General features: G+C 48.3%; 1 protein-coding gene across 13 annotated transcripts in view; it reads right to left on the reverse strand.

Moving 5' to 3' along the window:
- Window positions 1–23,377, reverse strand: part of COLQ (collagen like tail subunit of asymmetric acetylcholinesterase) — an 82,061-nt gene that overhangs the window by 31,509 nt on the left and 27,175 nt on the right. For 9 of the 13 annotated variants that reach the window (XM_064588160.1, XM_064588177.1, XM_064588178.1 and 6 more), the window contains 3 exons: window positions 4,867–4,979; window positions 3,613–3,714; window positions 132–176 (listed from right to left, as the gene is read on the reverse strand). In XM_064588160.1, the coding sequence (XP_064444230.1) occupies window positions 132–176; window positions 3,613–3,714; window positions 4,867–4,979 (260 nt within the window). Of the gene's footprint in view, window positions 1–131; window positions 177–3,612; window positions 3,715–4,866; window positions 4,980–9,264; window positions 9,575–11,048; window positions 11,646–16,118; window positions 16,268–20,149; window positions 20,295–23,377 lie in introns of those variants that run through there. The other 4 variants (XM_064588185.1, XM_064588188.1, XM_045903831.3 and 1 more) reach the window with 4 other exon arrangements.

Genomic DNA, 23,377 nt, shown 5'->3' on the forward strand with positions numbered 1-23,377 from the left:
ATCCTCATGCACTAATAGGGCAAAATTAGCACATGCTTTGAAATCTCAACCAGAAAATTCTCCATGGCATCCCCAGGATACAGGCTGGAATTACCAAGGAGAGGTGGACTGAAGAAAGTAGTGGCTCATACCTTTTCTCCCTTTGGTCCTATCTTGCCAGGAAGTCCCGGTGGGCCCTACACCATCAAGATAAGAAATGAAAAAGTATATATCAAACCAAGGCAGGACAGGTGGTGAGGGAGGCAGGACTGGGAGGGAGGCTCCTCCAGCAGTTTGGTTCCCTGTGCAGACTCAGGGTTCCAAGGACCCCATGAAGGACCCCCCTGGTGCCCTCCAACCCAGGCTCCCTGTCCTCTTCCAGCTTTCTCTGAGCTACGTTTCCAGTGGTGCCATGGTTACAACTACAGAGTCTTTACCACCTCTCTTATCTTTTCAGCTGCTCTCACCAACTTTCCCTGGGACCCTGACAGGGGGGACATTCTGCTTTGCACACAGGAGCAGCCAACTTAGAAATTCCTGTGCTGGATCTATGGGCACCAGATGCAGGGAAAGCCTTCCTGAAGATGTGAAGAATATAGGCAATGGAGCATTTTTGTCCCATTGTCCAGCCACAGGAGTAGGGCTGACTCCAGCTCAGGGATTCTAGCACCTACTACACTAAAGCTTGGCACATCCACAGCCAGAATGCAGCTACTCTGTGCTCACACGTCTATGAAATGCTCAGTAGGCTAACTGCTTTCCAAATGCCCTAGTACAGCAGAGAGGAAATCCATCAACCCCCACCAGGCCACTACTTCATCCCCAAGATCTGCAGGTGAACACGCCTGACACAAAGCCTGTTTGAAATCTGATTCCTGTAAGACTTGTCCAAATACCAAACAGCTCCCTCAGCGGCTCCCACACCTATCACATTAGAATCCCCTGAGGATGTTTTGAAAATCCCCAACACCAAGGCATACCCCAGAGCAATTACATCACAATCTCGAGGAGAGGGGCACGAGCCTCAGGAATGTTTGAAGTTCCCAGGGAAGTCCAATGAACAGATAAGTTTGGGAACCACAGTCTCTGGTTTGGGGGAGCGTGGGGTGGAGGGAGAGTTACTTCATTTCCTTTCCTACTCTCCCCCTTCTCTCCCTCCCCTCCCCTCCACCGCACCACTTCTTTCACCCTCCCACCTTCCCCTCCTCCCCACTTCTCTCTCTCCCCACTCCTCCTGATCTGGGCATCCTTGTGTGGAAAGAGGGCTTCCTGGGAGGGTGGCCTCACCACCCTCCCTCCCCAGCCACCCACCCATCTGGTGACCCACTGGGGACTGCACTGGCCCCACCACCTGGCCCTCAGTGCTGCATGCCTTCACTTCAGAGCTGCGTGGGCCAGCTTGGGCGGATAGCACAAGGTGCAGGGTATACAAGTCCTCGAGGATCAAAGCCCAGGGGGGCACCAGTGCTCCCAGAAAGTGTGACTCAGAGGGGCAGAGGTTCCCCACTCCCCAAAGCCTGGGAGCCCAGGGTGACAGAGAGCCCCAGGACCGTGCACATGCCAGGCAGGATGAATGAATACTGTTCCATTCTCTCATTTCTTATTATCAGGCCATTGTGCTCTAGCTCAGAGCTTCTCAAGCTGTGATGTGTAGATAATGCAGCAGGGGAGTCTTGTTAAAATGCAGATTCAGATAGCAGGGGTGTGTGTATGTAGGGGGAGGGGAGAATGAGATTTTGCATTTTTTAACAAGCTCCCAGGTGATGCCAATGTTACTGGTCCACAGGTCTCATTTTGCTTGGGAACAGCATTTTACGCTGTGTTCTAAGGCAACGGAGGGGGCTGCAAATCCCCCCCACCCCAGCTGGGCAGCACAATCTCCGCACAACTCAAAGGGATTGCGTGAGGTTCGAGGTGTACAAGCACGGTTGGACAGCTGCTGGTCTGAAGTCAGTAGAGAATTCCCCTTTCCCTCCCAAGCTCTCTGGTCCTCACGTGTGTGTGCTGAGACCCGAGGAGACTGCCAGACGCGGGAAGATGGAAATTCTCAGCGGAGGTGCCCCTCAGGGGGCCCATCCTGCCTTTCTGCAGACTTCCTAGCCCCTCTGTGGCAGCGTCCAGCTAATTCTGGGTCCAAAGGCCTGTTTTTATTGCATTTGACAAATATTTATGGAGAGCTTACGACAACCCGTGCCCTGGCGTGGGCTGGGCGCAACATGTGAACAAGATGGGCAATGTCCCTGCTCTCAAGACCAGGGGTGGGTGAACTGTCTCTGTCAAGAGGCAAACAATAAATACTGTAGACTCTGCCTCGGATATAGTGTCCCTGTCACAGCCACTTACCTCTGCCCTTGTGGCACAAAGGCAGCCCGAGACAGTCCAACTTTGATTACAAAAACAGGCGGCCGCCAGACCTGTAGGCCACAGTAGGCCAGTCCTTGCCAGAGAGCTTATATTTTACAAAGGGAAGACCAAAGAGACCAGGGACAATAACAAAACCAATAAGAACGCAACAGCGAGATGAGAAAATGATGCAGAGAATTACAACAGGCCATTGGGATGGACAGTGAAGGGGGGAAGGCTACTTTAGACTGGGTGGTTGAGGAAGGCGTTTCTAAGGAGCTGGACTGTAAACTGTTCTGACAAAGGAGCTGGCCGTGGTGAAAATCAGAGGGAAGAACATTCCACACAGCCAGAACCACAAGCACAAAGGCCCTAAGGCTGGAACAAGCTTGGTTGGCATGCTTCAGGACCCAAGAGATGCGCATTGGGTGGGCAATATTGGTGGTCTGAAACGATGCAGGAGATACAGGCAGGGTCCTCGGGGGTGGGGGACTCTGTAACCCAGGGCGAGGACTTTGGCCCTTAGTCTCCCGTGATGGGAAGCCATAGGAGGGGGTTACCCAGAAAGGAATGACAGAATTCATAAGGCATGTGGGCAACTGACGGCTGCTTGTACCCTCTTTCCCCACCCCATGGCAGGCCCCAAGGCCCAGGCCAGGGGGTGCTCCTCCTTGATGGACCCCTACTCCCAGGCAGGCCAGAGGAGCCACGGCCTGTGAGACAGGGTCTCTGGAGGGTATTCTTGTTTGCCTAGAAAATCCTTTCTCCACCATTGTGCCTATTCCTCACTCTGCCCTTTAGCTTCAGTGGGGAGCGGTGGGCTGCCTGGCTGCAGGATCTGGGGGCCAAATGAAGTTCAGAGTAACAAGTTCCCCATCAGTTCCACTTTCCTGCACCAAATGCAGGCACTTCTCGGGCAACTGGCAAGGGTCAATGGTCACAGAAGGGGCAACCCCCTGTTGCCAAGTGTTTGATGATAATTATAGTAACAATTACATCCATCTGGGCAGCAGCTCATTTGGACCCCTCACCACCACCAAAATCCAGTACTGCAGGGGTAATTATTATCCCCGTTGCAGAGATGGGGAAATCAAGGCTGGGAGGCCAGAATTTACCCAGAGCAGAAGAATCAGTGTATTATCCACGTGGCTCTGGAGCTGGAGGTGAGCTAGAGAAGGAAAAACAGCCCCCATATCACTTTAAAAGGGGCAGCTCTAAGAGACTCTTTCCAGTGGGCTTCACTGCTCTGAAGAGAAGACCGCAGGAGAGGATCTGGTGGAATGCACCAACCTGGGGGCCAGGGGGCCCAGGGGAGCCGAGCGATCCTTGCGTGCATGAGGACTGCGTGGTCTCTAGTTCCAGGATGAGATTCTTCATGTCTGGGGAGAGAAGCTTCAATGCAAAGCAACACAGGGTGATAGGTCAGACTTGGGGGACAGAAGAAGGGTCACCACCTGGACACAGTCCTGCTCCCCAGTCCAGTCCTCAAGACTAGTGGTTCCCTGACACCCTAAAGAGTGTCCCAAGAAGACGACCTTCTGGGCCTCCAGTTCCTGTTCTCTCTTGAGACATACCTGGCTTGAATGGATTACAGAGATAGAATAGCCACTTTGGATGGAGTTAGGAAGCTCATTTCAGGGGCCTTTATCCAATGTCTAGGACAGCACTGTCCGACAGAAAAAATGCAAGCCACCAGTGCAAGCCACATATGTAGTTTTAAATTTTCTGGTAGCCACATAAAAAAGGTAAAAAGAAAGAAGTGAAATTAATTTTAATCATATATTTAACCCAGTATGTCCCAAATATTATCACTTCAACATCTATTCAATATTTAAAAATTACTAATGAGACATTTTATTCTTTTTTCACACTAAGTCTTCAAAATGCAGTGTGTATTCCATACGTACAGCACATCTCAACTGGAACTGGCCACACGAAAAGTGTTTAAGTCACGGATGGCTAGTGGCTGCATTGGACAGTACAGGTCTTAGAATTTCTGGAAAAATTTGAGAATCCCAGGTCCCTAGAATATCCTGGCCCACTGTCTTCTAGCTCAGCTTCCCAAATCCTGCTCTCTCCCTCTTCCCAAATTCTGTTCCCTCTCACACCTCAGTATGGCTATCGAGGGACCATGTCCTGTGTCCCCTCACAGAAACAGCCTACATTCAATATGGGCTGTGGAAGGGAATTTCATAAATACTTGGGAAGAAAGGGGAAATTCCGTATCTGAGCAGCTGAAGGGAGCCTCAAAAGCTCTAAATTCACCTCATTGTTTTCAGGAAGTCGGGATGCTATGTCAAATTCAACTTCCTGCTGAGAAGAATCTCCCTCCATAACTTACTGAAGACAGTGCGAGAACAGACACACACCAGAAACTGCAAAATGCCCATTCTAGGGTTCAACCTGCTGTGTGAAAGTAATGGGTTGGATCCCTCAAGAAGGATCTGGAGGTCGCTCACCTCAAGTGGGGGGACGTGAGGGGCTGTGTGGCGGGCACTGGGGAGCCTGCATTTCTGTTTTTTTCACAAGCCCTAAGGTACTCACCAGACCTCGGCCCCCTCTGAAGAATGGTGGTGGGAACAGTGGGGGTGGAGGGGGCATCAGGAGGCAGCATCCTCTGTGGCCGCCACGCTTCTTCTGATCCAGGCCGGGAAGGGCTGTGCAGAGAAAATTGCTGCTCATTAGTGCCGGGGCCTCTGTCATGCCCACTGAACCCCAGGGAGACTCATGTGGACACCCCAGACTTCTGAATCTGATTTCTAACCCACTAGATATGAGTGCACCTTCTGTTTGCTACTTGATGGAGTCCTCCCCCAGCCTTTGCTGAATGAAGATGGTTAATAAACAAGCAGATGGTATGGACACTGTGACCATAATAAGTTCCATTTCTCCCTCTTCAGGGACTGACTTGTCATTTTGTAGATGTGACAAGGAATGCAAAGTTCAGACTTATAACGCACTTCTAATAGTGGAGGAGAAGGAAGCGTTTGGTAATTATTTAGAAAGTGTGCTCAGAGAGAATTGTTCAGGGAGGGGGCAGCCAGGGCCGGAGGTGGCGTTGATTATAAGAGACCCAGAGCCCTGATTTAAGACATCTATTTGACTCTAAACTCTACACACACAGTTGGTGTCACCCAGGCTCACTAAAGAGTTTACAGTCTAATGACTCAATACAGGGGTGTGAGATAAAAGGAGGGCCCTGGACCCTGATAGCCTCATTGAACATGGGGCCTTGCCCTAGTGCAATGTTAGTTTACGCTCAATGTTGAAGTATACCTTACAGAAGGATGCAAATCATGAGTCTATGGCCCAATAGATTTCTGCAAAGTGAACACACCCTCGAAGCCAGCCCCTGGATCAAAACACACAACTCTCCAGCATCCACAAGCCCCATAAGCTCCTGTCCAATCTCTGTGCTCCTCCCTCTTCACCATCCTGACTTCTAACCCCAGAGAATCACTGTATCTATTCTGGAACTTTATATAAAGGGAATCAGACAATATGAACTCTTGTGTTTGGCTTCTTTTGCTCAACAAAGCGTTTGTGGGTCATTTGGGCATTGCTTGTGGTTGTTAATGTGGAATAGAGTTCCATTGCGTGACTAGACCACAATCTACTTATCCATTCCACAGCTGCTGAACACTGGGTTGATAACCACTACATACCCCACCAGAATGGCTAAACTGAAAAGGACAGAAAATAACAAATGTTGGCAAGAACGTGGAACAAACAGAACTCATACACTGGCCAGGGGGAGTGTAAGTTGGTTCAACCTCCTTGGAAAACTGCTTGGTATTGTCTCCTGAAGCCTAGTATGGGCATCCCCTACAGCCCAGCAATTTCACTCCTAGGTACTTACCAACAGACAAGTGGGTCTACGTTCACCAAAACACATGTACTAGAATATCCACAGCAGTAATACCCGTAATTGCCACAAGCTGTAACCTTACAGTTCCCAGTTTGGGTCTCATGATGATACCCTCACCTCTACCCCTTCGTCAAACCTCTGGCCTCACAGAATATGGGCAGGTCACTTTACCGCATGCCTCTCGGCCATGAACCCAGCAGTTTCAGTCTTATGTCTCAGGGGCCCATGCTTGCATACTGTTCGCACCCTGGGCTCCAGGACCTGGCTGCGGACCTCAGCCAGCTGGTAGGTGCTCCTCGGGAATGGTGGCCCCGTGCACACCCACACACTCACTCCCCGATGGAGGAGCCCTCCATGAGCCTGTGCCAGTGATCGTCGGCCCTCTCTGACCCAGTGCCTCCTCTTGTAAGAAAGATTTTGTGAAGACCCTTCTATGATCCTGAAATGAAATTCATAAATCATACAACATACACACACAATTTAAAAAATCAGTACAATCTTGCAGCAGCCAGATGTGGGGGTGGCCTACCAGGGCCATGGAAGCCGTGAGGACAAAAAGAAAGGGACCGACGCAAACATCACTGAGGAGAAAGCAATGGAGCAGTGGGTCATAGGAGCGCAAGAGGAGGAAGGGTCAAGGGTGGTTTCGAGGTTGCAGGGACCTGGGACCACAGTGATCAGAGTAGGAGATGGAAAAGTCAGAGGAGGCACTGGTTTGTGGGGAAAGCTGTCAAATTTGGTGTTAGATGTTTGTTCATTCGAGCACATGCTTTGCCAGGCACTGGGCCAGGCCGTGGGGGTGGCGGGGAGATACAGAAAGATGCTTGACTGGTGCTTTAGACCTGCAGTCAGCAAGTCCTTTGGAGCTTGAATGGCTGCCACAGCCCTTCTGCTCTTATCCCACTCGTCCCCTCCACCCCCACCTAGCCTAATCCTGGAGACTCTTATTCATTCATCAAGAACTGTCAGGTGCTGCCTCCACCAGGAAGCTCTCCTTGACTTCCCAGGCCAAGGTTGAGAGTCCTGCCATGTTTTTTTTCTGCGCTTACCCCCATGTTAGTTCTTACCTGTGGGATAAAACAGTTTCCTTGTATGTCCCTCACTACAGTGCTTTCTGGGAGGATGGGAGCCAGTTTTCAATCCCCAGGTTCTAGCACAGTACCTGACATACACTAGATATTCCACAAATGCTTGCCGAATTCATAATAATAACTAAAAAAACCCCCCAACACTTACCACATGCTTAGGCACCACTGAAGTGCTTCACACATATAAATTCACCTAATCCTCACAGCAACCCTGAGAGTTAATACTATTGTTATCATCACCCCACTTTACAGATCAGTTAACTGAGGCTGAGAGGTAAAGCAACTTGCCCAAGGTCATACAACTGCCAGGGTTCTTCCTCTTGATCTCCACACTCTTCCACGTGCGGGTGGAAATACAGGTCAGGAGCGCAGAAGGCGGCAAGTGGCTCCCATAGCTACCACCTGAGATATATAGTATCAAGGGCTTCCAACCAAACGCCATCAGGAGCACACGTATTGTTGCACAAAACTGGCCCTATTGGCTCATCATGAGGGAGGACGCACCCCCAGGGGACTGTGCAGCATCTCGTAAGAGGGTGTTAGAAAGGATTTGTTCTAGGATTGGGGCATTCACTAGGTGATGCTGGGGGAGACTCTCGAGGAAGCAAAGTCTGGCTCCGTTCTGGACTGAATGTGGTCGGGAAGTTAGTCTATGACTACCTTAATTCTTATCTAGAAGAGAAGAGCAGGGGGAGACAGAAGCTGTGGGTGATAAAGCAGAAACCGTCACTCATATTAGCAAGGACAGAGGGATGGTTGGCCATGTTTGCAGTTGGATGGAGGTCTTGTTTTGTCTGTGTCAGGTACGGTGACACAGTGGCCTTGTTTCTGTCATGGGCTGTCACAGTCGCAGACTGGCCTTTGTCTGATGCTGTTCTACGAAATGGTTTTCATCCAACAGAACACCGGGGCCTAGCTGTGAGCGGCAGATCTGTTCCACCTGTCATGGGCTGCTTTCTCTCTCTCAGGGGGTAAAATACGACAGCTTTGTTGTTATAAAACTTGACATCAGTGCCAATCATATTCCTCTTCAAATTCATTCAAGTGTCTTTCCTAGAGTGTTGAGTAAGCTCAGAAGGGCAGCTTCCATGGTGTCCCCCTGCCCTGGGTGCAGGGCGAAGGTGGCAGCCACACATCAGCCCTCCAGAACCCTCTCAACGCCTCGTCCCCCCGCCCGCCCCAGAGGCATTTTCTCCTTTCCTGCTCTTTGGCCTCAGCAGACGGCTAAGGGCTGAGGTTGCGGTTTTCCGCAAAGTCTCCACCCGCCAGGAGTACCGGAGGCTGGCACATTCATGTGGCTAATATGCACTCCTCACTATTGATTTTTCCAGACCATATATGCCCTCCCTTCACCCCCACATTCTCTGTGGGCTTCCATGGATGAAAGACCCTGAATCATTTAAAGCAATTCTCTTATTTCTTCTTGGAAACTGGAGAACTCTTCGGTGAACATAAATTATCAGTCGCTTTCCCTGCTGAGGCATCTGCATTGTTCACCTCTCCCCATCCCTCCTCGCCCTTTCCCCCTTGACCTTGACTTCACTTTCAGCAGGTGAAGAGCATCTATTTCTGCCTGCCCCCCAACTCCCTGGAGATGTTTGTTTTTAGCACAGTCTAGTTTATTTACGGCTCATTCCAGCTCAGGATATTTCCATCAGGTGGATGTGTTTGGGAACAGCTTCCCGGCCCTCCCTCCCTGTCAACTAAGCCAGGACTTCACATGTCTATTTTAGTGTCATCCAAGTGGCCTATGGGTCTCATTCAGGACTAGGCTGCCTCCATGGACTCGTGTCTGAGCCCAGGGTCCAGCTTGGAAAAGCCCCAGCAGGCTCTGTGGTAATGGAAACAACCACGTGGGTAGGAACATGGGGCCTGCAGAAACCCGGGTGCGCCGTGCGGCTCAGGCCCAGGCAGCTGCCTTGGAAATGCCAATTCCCACGGAATTTCAGAACCACTTGCCCTGACTTAAAGACACTGAAGTCATACCGTACATGGCCGCTGCAGCTCCAATTCATGGGTAGAAATAATGTTGGGTCTAATGTAGGCTTGTGGCAAATGTTGGATTTTTGGTTTTATTTCTGTTTTGTTTGCCGCTGTAGATACTGGCTTTGCCCTTTGCACTCAATACCCACTTGACTCTGGGGCACATCCTTGGAAAGTGTGATTCACTCGAACTTACTCCTAGAAATATAGGGACTTGGATCAAAGAGTAGTAGTCTGTGTAAGACTGATGAATCACAGACCTGTACCTTGAAACAAATAATACATTATATGTTAAAAAAAAAGAAGAAGAAGAAGAAGATAGCCGGAGGGGAAGAATGAAGGGGGGGAAATCGGAGGGGGAGACGAACCATGAGAGATTATGGATTCTGAGAAACAGAGGGTTCTAGAGGGGAGGGGTTGGGGGATGGGTTAGCCTGGTGATGCGTATTAAAGAGGGCATGCTCTGCATGGAGCACTGGGTGTTATGCACAAACAATGCATCATGGAACACTACATCAAAAACTAATGATGTAATGTATGGTGATTAACATAATAAAAAAAAAGAGTAGTAGTCTGGGTGCAAGTGACCACGTGACCCGGCATGACTCATTGCTGAGACTCGGATTCCTTACCTACACCACAAGGAGCTTGGCTCAAACCATCTCCAAATTCTGTTTTCACACATACGACACCAGGATCGCCACTGTGTCCACCTGCATCTCCCACTCATGAGACCAGCCCATCCGTGGGGTACAGAGAGACAGCCTTTCTGTTTCTGCCTCCTGTTTTTGCAGCAAGCAGTACCCCCCACCCCACCCCCTGCCCAATCAAGCAAATGTATCATCAGAAGCCACCAAAGGAAAGAAGTCCCCTAAACCTCCTGCCTTTGCAGGGTGGGAAGATTCTAGGTGCAGCCATATGCTAACTATTCTGCCACTGCTCACAAAGCTGGGGGAGTACCCAACTTCTTACGTCTGCCTCCTCCTGCTTTGGGGCCCTTCCCTGCCTGTTGGAACTTGCACCAGAAGGACGAGAGGAGAGAAGGGGTGAAGGGCACGTGCTCCATGCAGCACGGAGTGTCCTGACCATGAGCTGGGTATCTCAGCTGCAGTGAAGTTCTCATGAGAGCTGGCTTCAGTTTGCTTAAGTTTTCCCTGATACACTGATTCCAGAGAAGGCTACACCCTACGCCTTTCCTCCAACCCCCACTCACGTACCCCACACACCTTGTAAAGCAAATTCTGATCCTAAAAGTTGAAGGTATGTGAACGTCTCTGAAAGATCATGGTAGGAATTTGCCACCTGGAAGCTGGGCCCTGTGTGGGCATGGGGAGCAGGTGAGGGCACAACCTGCAGAGATTTGATTTGGCAGTTTGGTGGCTACTGTCTCTGGGGCAATAACCACATGACCCAAGCCATCAGCCTGGAGAATAATGGACAACATCTCGGCCACCCAATACCAGGGCTGGCCCCAGACCACAGTACGTGATGTTACTTTAAAGCCAAAGGGGCAGCAGCTGCCAGCCTGCGACCTCAAAGTTAAGGTCACAGGAGGGGCACACACAAGTACACACACACGAGTGTGTATATCAAGGTCCCCACCAACTCCACTGCCAAACCCCTTTATGTGCAATTCCAACACTGGTCGAGAAGTTTAAGACTTAAAGAAGGCTGAAAACACCCAGAACAAGTCTGCTTCTCAAGCCTTTTTTCCAAAAACCATGCACACATCACATACGCAGGCATACAACACACACACACACACACACACACACACACTCACTCACCCGAGCAGCAAGCTGAGAAACAGAGCAGTCCTGAAATGGTGAGCAGGTGAGTGAGGCTGAGTGATAGACCAGTCATTGTGGGCAAGGCCCAAGGAGGGACTGGCCAGGGAACACACGCGGGCGACAGGCTGAGATTTGTCACGCCTCCGAGCACTCCCAGCTGGGCATTTGGGGTGGGAGTCAGCCAATCCCTGCTCTGGTGTTGCTTCTGGCCCAGATGCCAGGGGTCCAGAGGCCAGTCCTCAGCTCCCAGGAGCAGGAACAGGTAGGCAGGGCTTTGGCCTCACAAGAGGCTGCACTGGGGGGCAGCTTGGGGGAGGAAGAGTGCCCCTGTCCCAGGGAAGGAGGTGAGGCTGGGATCCCGGAATCCTGATCAGCCCCGCCAGCCAAGAGGAAATGGGAGTGTAATCTATCTAAAAGGCTGCTTTTCATTTAGCTCAGAAGCTGCCCCTGTCAATACTGTTCTGGCAAGCCTCAAAGTCCACCCCACTGCGATTGTTCTGGGGGAATCTGCCCTCCTCTACTTCAGGGAAGACCTCTGTCACCAGGGTCCTTGGCTCGAACCATGTCTGTGCCAAGGTGCCACCAGCAACCTAAACTTAATTTTTAAAATTATACAAATTTCAAAAAGATATATATATATATATATACACACACATATATATATACACATATATATACATATATATATATACATATATATATCTTTTTAAAATATATATATTTCCAAACGGCTTGTGGAGCAAACCTTTTTAGATGAAGCCTGCCTGTAAGATAACAAAATGGCATATACCAGATACATGTGGAATCTAATAACTTGATAGGCAAACCCAATGCACAAGCATGCGCACACACACACAAAATTCTAGTAAAAATCATAAGCTACTGCGAGAGTCAGAAGACTTTTTCCGGAAAGGGCCAAATAGTAAATATTTTAGGCTCTGTGGGCTGCGTGGTCTCTGTTACAACATAACTCTACTGTTACGTGAAAGCAACCAAAGACAATAAAAGAACATAGTTGTGTCTACTAAATCTTTATTTACAAAAATAGGAAGCAGGCTGGATTGGGCCCACAGGCTGTAGTTGGCTGACCCCTGAGCTAGAGCCTTCAGAAGAAAGGAGATTCCTTGTATGCATTCATTCATTTACTGTTTCATTCATTCAGAAACACACATTGAATGCCAAATGTATGCAAGACCCAATGACTAGACACAGTGCCTGACCTTGGCATGTGTCATTCAGTGTCGTGGAATGAATGTAGGCCCTGAAGTCAGGCAAACCCAGGCTGGATTTACCCAGGCTGCCACTTACTACTGTATAGCCTTAAGCAAGTTATTCTCTCTCTCTCTCAGTCTCAATTTTCTTTTTTTTTAAGATTTTATTTATTTGTTTGAGAGAGAGAGTAAGAGAGAGAGAGAGAGAGCACAAGTAGGGGGGAAGGGGCAGACGCAGAGGGAGAAGCAGGCTCCCCACTGAGCAGGGTGCCCGACATGGGGCTCAATCCCAGGACCCCAGGATCATGACTTGAGCCAAAGGCAGACGCCTAATGGAATGAGCCACCCAGGAGCCCATCAATTTTCTTATCTGTAAAATGGGTAAAGCAAAACCCACCTTGCTAGTTTGTTGTGAGGATTAGAGCTAAGGATTTCAGAGTTCCTGGAATAGAATAGCGGCTCTTTAATTGACATTGTCAGAGATAACTACTTTGCACTAAAAAGCAAAAAGAGAAGTGGCTAACAGGGTGCTGGGGATGTCTGGAGGGATTTATAGCAGGAAGTGATGGGTACCAGCTGGGGGAGAGATCTAAGTGAGAAATCAGGGAAGACAAATCAGGGAAAGCTTCCTGGAAGAGGTGAGCTGAACTTTGAAAGCAGAGGAGATTTGCTGGTACCAAGATGAAAGGAGTAAGGGAGGAAAGGATTCAGGCTCTGTTCCTTCTCTGGAGCATTTCCCTCTGTTCTCAGAAACACAGAGCCTAAGACATCAAAGAAAGCACGGAGGGCATGGAGTGCTCAGTCCTAAATTCCAGACTGTTGTGGAAATATCAGCAGCATCATTTTTCCAAATTTCCCTGTGCTGGGTCATATTCCCGCAGTGCTTCATTTTTCAAATCCTATTCAAAAACCTTTGGAGATGGAAGTTTTGCCACTTTTTAGCAAGCACTTTTTAGCAAGCCATTTCCTTTTTACTGTTCAACATCAAACTGTTCCTAAAAAGGTTTACACATGTAAACCACTCAGCTGCACTTTGATTATTGTAAAAACAAAGGCGACTGGTCTAGATGGTCCCTGAGGTCCTGTCCCACTCTGCTGGTGTTCGAATCTCTATTTTGGACCTAATGACTCAGGCCCATGAATGTCTCTTTCTGTCTCTTCCATGTTGCTCTCCTTTTGCAATTCTCTTTTCGGTCTCATTCTCTCTGTCTCTATGTCTCTGACTCTGTCTCATTTGCTGTCTTTATGTCTCTGACTCTGTCACATTCTCTGTCTCTGTCTCTCCGAGCACTAAGAGCTAAATCTCCTTGAGTCAAATGCCTAGATGTATGCTCGACTACTGTTAACTGTCCTGCAGCCAAGCATGCCAGCCTGGGATTTGGAATCCTGGTCCCCAGCCCTGGTGTGGCCAGTAACTTGCTGTGTGACCTTGGACAACTCACTTTCCTCTTCTCCACCAGTGAGCCATCCTGTGCCCTCAAGGCAGCTGGCCTGCTGAGTTCCCTCCGGTTCCTTGGCCCAGGCACCAGCTCACCATAGCAGAATGGCCTACAAAATCTAATTCATAATAAAGGTTTCCGGGGCCTTCCTGCAGCTGTCAGCAGGTGTCATATTCACAGTATTTTGTCTTAATTGCAGCTCTGGTATTTATCAAACAGGCCAGAAGTCCACTTCTGGAATGCCGCCTCCCTGGGCACCGTTCCAGAAGTTCTTGTCCCCATGCTGCCACATGCAGGCCTGTTCTCCACCATCCTGGGCCAGAGCAGAGTCCTCTGTGCATCTTCCCCCACCCCTGTGTCTCCCACCTCTGCTGCACAGAGAGATCTTGAAGTCTGGATAACTCAGCATCCTCCCCAAGAACCCAGAGTCCCCTGTCTGAGGCAAAAACACCTGCATGTTTAAAGGCACAGCCTAGGATCGCACCAGCCCCGTGGTACCTCAAGTCTGCCGGCCCATCCCTAAACCTGGGTGCGCAGAGAAGTAGACTGGACCATATGGGTTCTACCTTCCACTGACAGAGACTCTCGCCTTGACCAAACTTTGTTCAGGTTCTCAACAAGGCCTTGAACTTGGGTTTCTGTGTCTGTCCTTGCAGAGTTCAGTTTTAGCAAGAATCCAGCAAAGCCCATTTAGAGTGAATCCCTACCCTTGATATCTGACCAAGTTCCTCATTCTCCCTACCCTTTATATCTTAGCACCCTGGCCTGCCTTCAGCAAGAATTCTGTTAACTGGGTTTAGCAAGAATCCCCCTACCCCTGATGTTTCCTCTTAGGAATTTTCCATCCACCGACACCCTCCTCTCAACCAGCTCCTTGGCTATAAAGCCCCACTTTCTTACTGCATTCAGAATTGAGCCCAATCTCTTTCCCCTCTTGAGACCAGCTTGCCACCTGGGGCAACAGTCTTGAACAGAGTCTTCCTTACCATTTCAACAAGTGAACACCTCCAAGAGAGCTCTATAAAACATTCTTCTCTATTTATTGAATACTTCCTATGTGCCAAGTCCTTTCAATGCCACATGGATACAGAAAGGAGTAAGCCCAAGGTCTATCCTCTGGAGGTCAAAGAGTTTTCATCTTATCTGCTAACGGGAACTGATTGGTACAGATTTCCTGGAACACTGTGTTTAGAAGGACTCTGAGGAAAGAGGGTCATGACTTACTGGTGTTGGCCTCCCGGAGATGAGAGGAAGGCATGACACCTGTGCGACATACTTGCAGACCCTGGTTTAGCAAAATCCTCCTCGTGAAACAAGGACAACACTGCACTTCCATGCATCACTGCATTTAATCCTCGAAGCACCACTATCCTCATTTTATAGAGGAGAAAAGGACTCTTGGAGAAGCCATCACTTGGTCCAGGTATCACAGATAGTACAGAATTGGAGTCAGAGTTCAAAAGGGATCTTGCACACAGCCCTGGCAGAAGGTGCCTTCCTGTTGGCCAACTTCCTCAGTCCTTGAGGGATGGCTCTCCATGCGGACGTCTCCTGCCCCACCTGCTGTCTCACTGCCCTCATGGTAGAGCAGGGCGGTTTCCCTCTGACCTGGCCCTACCCTGGCTAGCAGGCTCACTCCACTCCTAACTCCCAGCCACTGACTTTATGTCTAGGACCTCCTCAGAGTTGGGGCTGTGCAGAGAAGGCTAGCACTCCCCCAAACGTGGGCTCCTCCTTCCAGAGGCCATAGCTGTCCCTGAGAAGTGGCTGCACTTCCCAGCCCCCTGCAGTGTGACTAGCTGGAGGCATGGGACCGTGACCATGCTTGCCAATGGTTCTGCCTGGATGCAGAGGACTTAAACCTTAGCGGATGGTGGAGACACACATGGAAGGGGCCAGCATCCCTGAATGCCAGCATGGAGGTGAGCTGCTCCCAACCAGACACACTGGACTGTTAGGTGAGCATAAAATAAATTTTGATTAGATGAAGTCACTACAATGTTGGTGCTTGTTTATTAGAGCAGATAAACATTACCCCAACCTGGCAGTGAGGCGCCAACAATGGGAACTATTCTGTGAGCATTCAATATCCTTCTTTGATTCCCACAGCAACCGTACAAAATAGTAGTATTATCATTCTTATTTTTAGGCAAAGCTCAGAGATTTAGGGATGCACCTATGGTCCTACACAGCCAGCAGGTGGGAGGCCAGGCCTGAATCCAGATGTCTGACACTGGAGACTTCCGGAGATTTGGTTACTTGCACAAAGTGGCGACCTCTCTCCCCCACTACCAGCCAGACATAATGAGCAGGGAAGCTCAGGAAAAATGGCAGGTGTCGTCTCGGCCAGCTGGGGTTGGAGAAGTTTACCAACACCCCGTTCCATGCCTTTCTAATCAAACTTTACCATTACTTACAGTTTCCTGGTGTGTAGACTCATATGAATAGACAATCCTAGTTGCTTCCCATCATGGCCACAGAGGGTTCAATCATGTGTGCTCCTGGGCTTTAGTCAAACATCAAGCTTTTCTGTTGAATAGTTTACTCTTCAAAGTGAGCAATGAATCTGCAACTCATTTTGAAATCCATCCAAAAAAAAAAAATGAAGAAGAAGAAGATGCAGGGACAAAGGGATACATGATAGAGTACATATAGCAAAATGATAACAATTGCAGAATCTATTTGGTGGGTGTATTTGTTTGCTAAGGCTGCCATAACAAAGTACCAGGGTGGCTTAGCCAACAGAAATTTATTTTTCTTAGTTCTGGAAGCTAGAAGTCCAAGATTAAGGTGTTGGGAGGTTTGGTTCCTTTGGAAGCCTCTCTCCTTGGCTTGCAGATGGCCACCTCCTTCTAGCTGTGTCCTCACATGGCCTGTGCTCTGTTTGAGCATCCCTGGTGTCTCTGTGTGTCCAAATCTCCTCTTCTTATAAAGACACCAGTCAGATTGGATTAGGGCCCACCCTTATGGCTTCATTTAACCTTAATTACCTCACTTAAAGGCCCAAGCTCCAAATACAGTCACATTCTGAGGTCCTCGGGGTTAGGGCTTTGACATATGAATCTGGGGGGAGGGGGGTAGGTACACAATCCAACACAAAATGTGGACATATTGGTGTTTCCTGGATGATTTTTTCCATTCATTTCAATGTTTGAAATTTTTCATTATAAAAAAGAACAAAATACAAAAATTTAAGTAGGAAATGGAGAACCAGAAGATACCTCCCCAAGGGTTAGGACTGAGGGTGGGCCAAAGCTAAGGCACCAGCATTGCCTGGAGAAGCCTGCAGCCACTCATTAGGAGACCTTGAGCAGGAAACTGAATCCCCATGAAGGACATGTTCTCTTCTGCCCCCTCCCCTGCCAACGGGGACACCTTGAGGAGGAAGGTCTGCCCTAGTTAGGTGGATGAAAGAAAATCTTCTCATATTTGGCATTATTTTATAGTAAGACATATATCAAAGGTGACTCCTTTGATTGTGCATAGATTCAAGAGACAACCCAGCCCCTTTTCCTCCCACAAGGGAATTTTTCGACCTTATCTAAAGGCAGGCATCTGGTTTTTTGAGTTCAAGTTCTAATTTGACAAAATGGCATGTGGTAAGCAGAGTGGAAGGAAGAGACAATGTTATTAGGAGCCAAGGGAACATCAAGAAACCTCCCCAAGACTGGCTGCGCCTTGGCTCTGAATTTGATTACAGTGTCCAGCATGAAGCAGCGAGCACTATTAAATCTTCTGCTACAGCTTGACAGAGAAGGCCAAGTTTGTAGAGTTATTTGGGAGATCTGGCCATAGGTCAGAGACAAAACCCCCCAGCTACATTGGCCCAACGGGTGGATTATTTCCAACACCCACTGACAATGGAGTCCAAGTGGAAAGACCCTGTGTTTCTAGCCACTATGTTTCCACACCTTCATTTTTCCATGGTGACATTCTAGCTCTACTGACACTTGTGATTCAAAACCACGTGGTTCACTTAGCCCTTTTCCTAGAGCACCCCCCATCCCTGCCCCCACTGTCTTCAGTATTTGTTGTCTGAGGGTCCACAGCAAGTGAGGAGGAGGAAAGAGGGTCCCTGGGAGTTCCCTGGCTCCCCCCAGCACAAGCATTTCTACTTATTGGTCTTGCTGAATCACTCAAATCCCTGGATTCCAGAAAGTGGGGGAATCTTAGCTGACCACTTTGGACTCAACTGAGCAATAGAGCTTCTCAAATAAACAAGTTGGGAAGATGAGCTTTAGGCTTTCCACAGCACTGTAACCATGTGACTCTACCATTCTGGGATCTCAATTCCTATTGCTGCTTTGGGTCTAAAAGACTTTTCAAGACAGAAAAATCCCACCCTGTGTGCTCCAGATAAGAGGTTCTGTTTTGTGTGCATAAGTGGTATTTTGTTTAATTGTTTAGAATAGGTAATACATTCATGTGATTCAAAATTCCAAAAGTCCAAGTAAACATACATGAAAACTCTCCTGCTTCTGTACCAGTTTCAATTATTATTTTTAAGATTTTATTTATTTGTCAGAGAGAGAAAGAGGACAAACGGGGGAGTGGCAGGCAGAGGGAGAAGTAGGCTCCCCGCTGAGCAGGAAGCCCGATGCGGGACTCGATCCCAGGACCCCAGGATCATGACCTGAGCCGAAGGCAGACGCTTAACCAACTGAGCCACCTGGGCGTCCCCCATTTCAATTATTTATTATCATTTAGTTTTCTGTGTATTCTTTCAGGAATATTTTATGCATAGACAAGCAGATAGGTAGATATAATATATTCCCCTTCATCCTCAAAGGGTTACTTAAATATATAATTATACATATGCTACTCCTTGGTTTCTTCATAGTATTTCTAAGAGATTATTCTCTATAACTACATAAAATGCATCTATATTCCTTTCTTTTTTTTTAAGATTTTATTTATTTATTTGAGATAGAGAGAGTGAGAGAGAAAGAGCACAAGCTGAGGGGCAGGGGGAGAGGGAGAAGCAGATTCCCCACTGAGCAGGGAGCCTGACATGGGGCTGGATCCCAGGACCCTGAGATCATGACCTGAGCTGAAAGCAGACACTTAACCGACTGAGCCACCCAGGCACCCCTACATTCCTTTCTATGGCTGTATAATATTCCTTCATTTGGAAGACATTTTCCCTGAAGCAGAAAGCAAAAACATTCTTTAAACTACCTTTACATAGGGGCGCCTGGGTGGCTCAGTTGTTAGGCACCTGCCTTCGGCTCAGGTCATGATCCTGGAGTCCTGGGATCGAGTCCCACATCGGGCTCCCTGCTCGGCAGGGAGTCTGCTTCTCCCTCTGACCCTCCTCCCTCTCATGCTGTCTCTCATTCTCTCTCTCTCAAATAAATAAATAAAATCTTAAAAAAAAAAAAAACTACCTTTACATAGCCTGAAAAATTAATGATCAACATACTAAGTAACCTGCACAGAACACTGACTATGTGCTAAGAACTAGCCCACAACGACCTTCAGTATTATTGTTTTCTTCCTTTGACAGATAAGTAAACTGAGGCTCACAGAAGTGCCCAGGTAAGTGACAGATTCATGACTTGAACCAGGATCAGTTGTCTCCTTGTCTTAGTTGCTCTGCTCTCACACAAATTCCAACTACTTGTGCAGTCTGAGACACCACCAGATAATCTACTTCACTCCTCATTCATTATTTCATTTGTGTTATTTTAATGTTACAAATAGACTATGGGCTCCTAGAGTTAGTCTTATGAATCTTCTTCTTCAATATAATAGTCCAGTACATAGTAAGAGGTGCCGTAAATATTGGTCCTTCTGTTTATGGGAAGTATATCAAAAATTATATATCTCAAGTAATTGTCATAATTAATTTAGAGACTGAGACAGGTTTAAACATACTACTACTAATAATAATAATACAGAGAATCTGAATCAATTCAAGTGGATTTTATCATCCCATTTAGAAAAATAAAATTGAACAAAATGCAAAGTGGCGGTAGATGGGTATATGGTCAGAAAATTGAGCATCCTGGGGCACCTGGGTGGCTCAGTTGTTAAGTGTCTGCCTTCAGCTCAGGTCATGATCTCGGGGTCCTGGGATTGAGCACAGATCGGGCTCCCAGCTCCACAGGGAGCCTGCTTCTCCCTCTCCCTCTGCTCATGCTCTCTCTCTCTCTCTTCCTCGCTCGCTCAGTGTCAAATAAATAAATAAAATCTTAAAAACAAATACAGAAAATTGAGCATCTTGTCAAATCAGCCACCATTTTCTGGCCTTCTATTTGAAAATTTCATACTTAATAATCTTCCTTTTACTGCATGGGAAGGCCCACACTAACAGGCCTGATGACTTGGCATCCTCTGTCCATTTTGAAGGGGGCAAGACTCATTCCACATAAGGCAGACGTGACATAGATGGAGGGCCCCTTTTCCTGACAGGGATAAATTGGATACAGGAGGTGGCTTGTCTTACCAGCTAGGTTCCACACAGGATTGCACAATTTCCAGAGGGTGGACACTCTCAGGACTGCAGTGCCCTGCAGGGGTTCCCAGAAAGCTCACCTCTGTCTGGGGAGGGAGGGCGGCTTGTGGTTGACTCAGCCCATCGGCAGGCCTTTCTGCTGAGAAATCAATATGCTAAGACACTGTCCTCAGGTATGAGCCTGTGCTCCCCACGTCTAGCAGGTCTAGTGTCACCCCTTGAGGCACAACAATGCCTGAGTGCATACTCTACCAGCTTAGAGCTGGGCCCTCCCATGCTTTCTCCTTTGATTCTCCAATAGCCCCTCAAATTACCTTCCATTGCATCCCTGTTTCCAGGTGAGAAAAACTGGCTCTGACATTCAAGTTTCCCTGGAGCAGGGCTCTGAGCCCAGACTTCCAATTCCAAAGCCATGCCATGCACTGAGGTGTCCCCTGCTCAGCCTCTGGCTTTAGATGGGAACTGGGAGTTCTGAAACGGACTCTTCAGCACTATGAGCAATTCTCTCCAGCCTCAATAAAAACAGATGGGATTATAGTAGAAATGACGCCTCCCAAGAGGGGGCAAGTAGCCTGGATTCCAACTCTCTTACCACCATGCGGAATAATGGTTGCCACCAGTAAGTGAGCTTAACCATGTTCCAGGTGCAAAGTGCTGTACCTATTAGCTCATTTAATCCTCACTGCCATCTAATAAGGTAAGTACTCCTATAATCCCCGTTTTACAGAAGTGAAAACTGAGGAGTTGAGATATTAAACCAAGACCACTTGGCCAAGATCATTCAGCTAGTGGGTCATGAAGATGTCACTCAAGGCCAGAGCTATCTGAATATGAACCCCATGCCCTTTACGTGCACGCCATGGCTTCTCAGGTGCTGGGGCTCACAAGAGAGAGACATGTGCCAAAACCCTTTTGTTGTGTAGGTGTTCATTCCATAAATTAGCAGGCAACTCATTAACCACAAAGTCAGAGAAAGTCTACGGCTTTAAAATCTGGTCGATCTCTTCATTTTACGGAGGAGGAAACGGAGTCTCACAGAGAGCCTATAGCTTGTCCAACACTACACATGTGTCCTAGGAGTTAGTGGCAGGTCCAGAGAAATAGCCCGTTTCTTGAATTCTACCTCAGGCCCTTATTACTGTGCTGCAAGTTCTCTCTAAGAACATCAGTAAACAGGCAAGTTACCAGAGCCACGGACTAAACGTGCCCGTACCTCCTTCGGGTTGGACCCAAACAAGAGAACCTTAGCAGCAATCACCATGGCGGCCAGCTCTAAGCCTGCTAGGCAGGCACACTCCTTCCGGGCTCCCCAGCAGAGAAAGCAGAGGCCAGAGCAGGTGACTCAGGTAACTGAAGAAAATGTAAAAGCCTCATTTACCTTCACATACTTTGGGGAATTGGGGGAATTTCTAGGACCCAAACTGTCCAGACAGCCAGCTCAGCCTTCCACTCCTCCCTTTCTATGGGCAGACCTGGAGAGGAAGGAGAGTGCCACCCAAAATGACACCACTCCCTTGGGGCCCTCATGCTCCCGGGACACAGAGGACACTCTTCTTTTCCAATATTAATTTTCCCTACAATGACCTTGCTGACGCAGCTCTAAGAATGATGGACCGGGAGGGCGAGAGGGCTGTTGTTCTTGCTTGGAGCCTCCCAAATCCTGAACACTAATCTCAACGGTTCGGAATTTGGTTTCTGAATGACCACAGAGAATTTGGAAGGCTTTTCGGGTCTACTCCATGAGGTCCACCCCAGTATGGATGACCTCAGAAACCGAACCAGTTCTGTTTGGGCACAAAAGGGCAGCCCAGTTCTAACTTTCAATAATGATCCACCCCACAGGAACTTCCCATAGGGGACAGGTTGAAACATTTGAACAAGCCCCCAGGCACAGTAAAGTAAGAAAGCCCCAGACCCATCTAGGTCCCTATGGGTAGGATGGCCATCGTCACCCCATCCCCCACCTCCTGGGTCCCTGAGAAGCCCCATGTTAGGCCTGAGACCACTGGAATTTCCCTCCTGGAGCATGTGTCCCCAGAGAGAACTAGAGCTGTAGCAGGAAAGCTCCCGGGGCTTTCCCCAGACTTCTCAGAAAGATACCAAGAAGGCCAGGTGAGCAGCAGGGCAGGATGAGTGGGGAAAGGAGTGGGCAGGCCTGGGGGGGAAGTAGACTGTCCAACTCACATTCATGTTTCCTTCTTTGCTTTCCTCTCTTTTTTCAGCCCCCAGCTGGTTTACGGTGCAAAGCCCTCAGCGGCCATGAGGCCTCTCCTTCAGCTGTTGCCAGCTGCCAACACACGCCTCACGCTTGTGCTTATGTTGGTTGCTGTGGAGACATAAGTGTGGGCTTGAATGGAGCTAAATGCTCCTGGGCTGGGAGATGGAATAGGGCCAGGTGTATTTTTAAAGCCAGCTGGGAAAGCCGGTCACCACGAGAATAGTCTTCTTCCCTGGTCAACATGTTCCTGTTTTAGGGACTAGTTCACAAATGCAAAATGGAAAATAGCTGAGCCCCTCTTTTTGTCTTAACTCACTGGATATTTTAAGTAATAAGTTATTGTGTGGGCTGTATTTAAATTTTTGCCTTTAACACAAATGCATCCAAGGGAAACCATGACCTCTAGGCATGTGTACAGACACTGTGAGGTTCTGGAAATAATGACAGAAATAATGACACATTATACACCAGGCACTATTTTAAGTACCTTACATTCATAATTAGCCCACTTCATCTTCACAACTCCTCTGTGAGTTAAATCCTGCTTTTAGCCACATTTTACAGATGGGGAATCTGAGCCACAGAAAGGGCAATTTGTTTGCCCAACATCACAAAGCTAAAGAAAACACAAGGTTTGAACCCTGGCAGCATGACACCAGAGGCCCACCCCTAACCACCAGAATATTCTGCCTCTACAATGGTTTGGGGGTCAGTAAGTTTTGATTTGGAATTTTGACCCTGGCACTGTGTGACCTCAGCCAAGTGATTGCACCTTCCTGAATGTTACTTTCCTCTTTGGTAAAATGGGGGTACTACTGGCTTGTGAAAGATTGTTGTGAAGATTAGAAGTCATATATGTAAAGAGCCTAGCAAAGAGAAAGTGCTCAATGCAAGACAGCCATATGAGTATAGCTCTCTTAAAGGATCAATGGTGGACGCAGCTGCTTCCCTGCCCAGATGCCCCAGCAACTGTCAGGCCCTATGGGCTTCTAGCTCCTACC

This window comes from Mirounga angustirostris, unplaced genomic scaffold (assembly GCF_029215605.1).
Source record: "Mirounga angustirostris isolate CCGP_5_RB_7025 unplaced genomic scaffold, mMirAng1.0.hap1 SCAF_1, whole genome shotgun sequence".
NCBI classification, from domain to species: Eukaryota; Metazoa; Chordata; class Mammalia; order Carnivora; family Phocidae; genus Mirounga; species Mirounga angustirostris.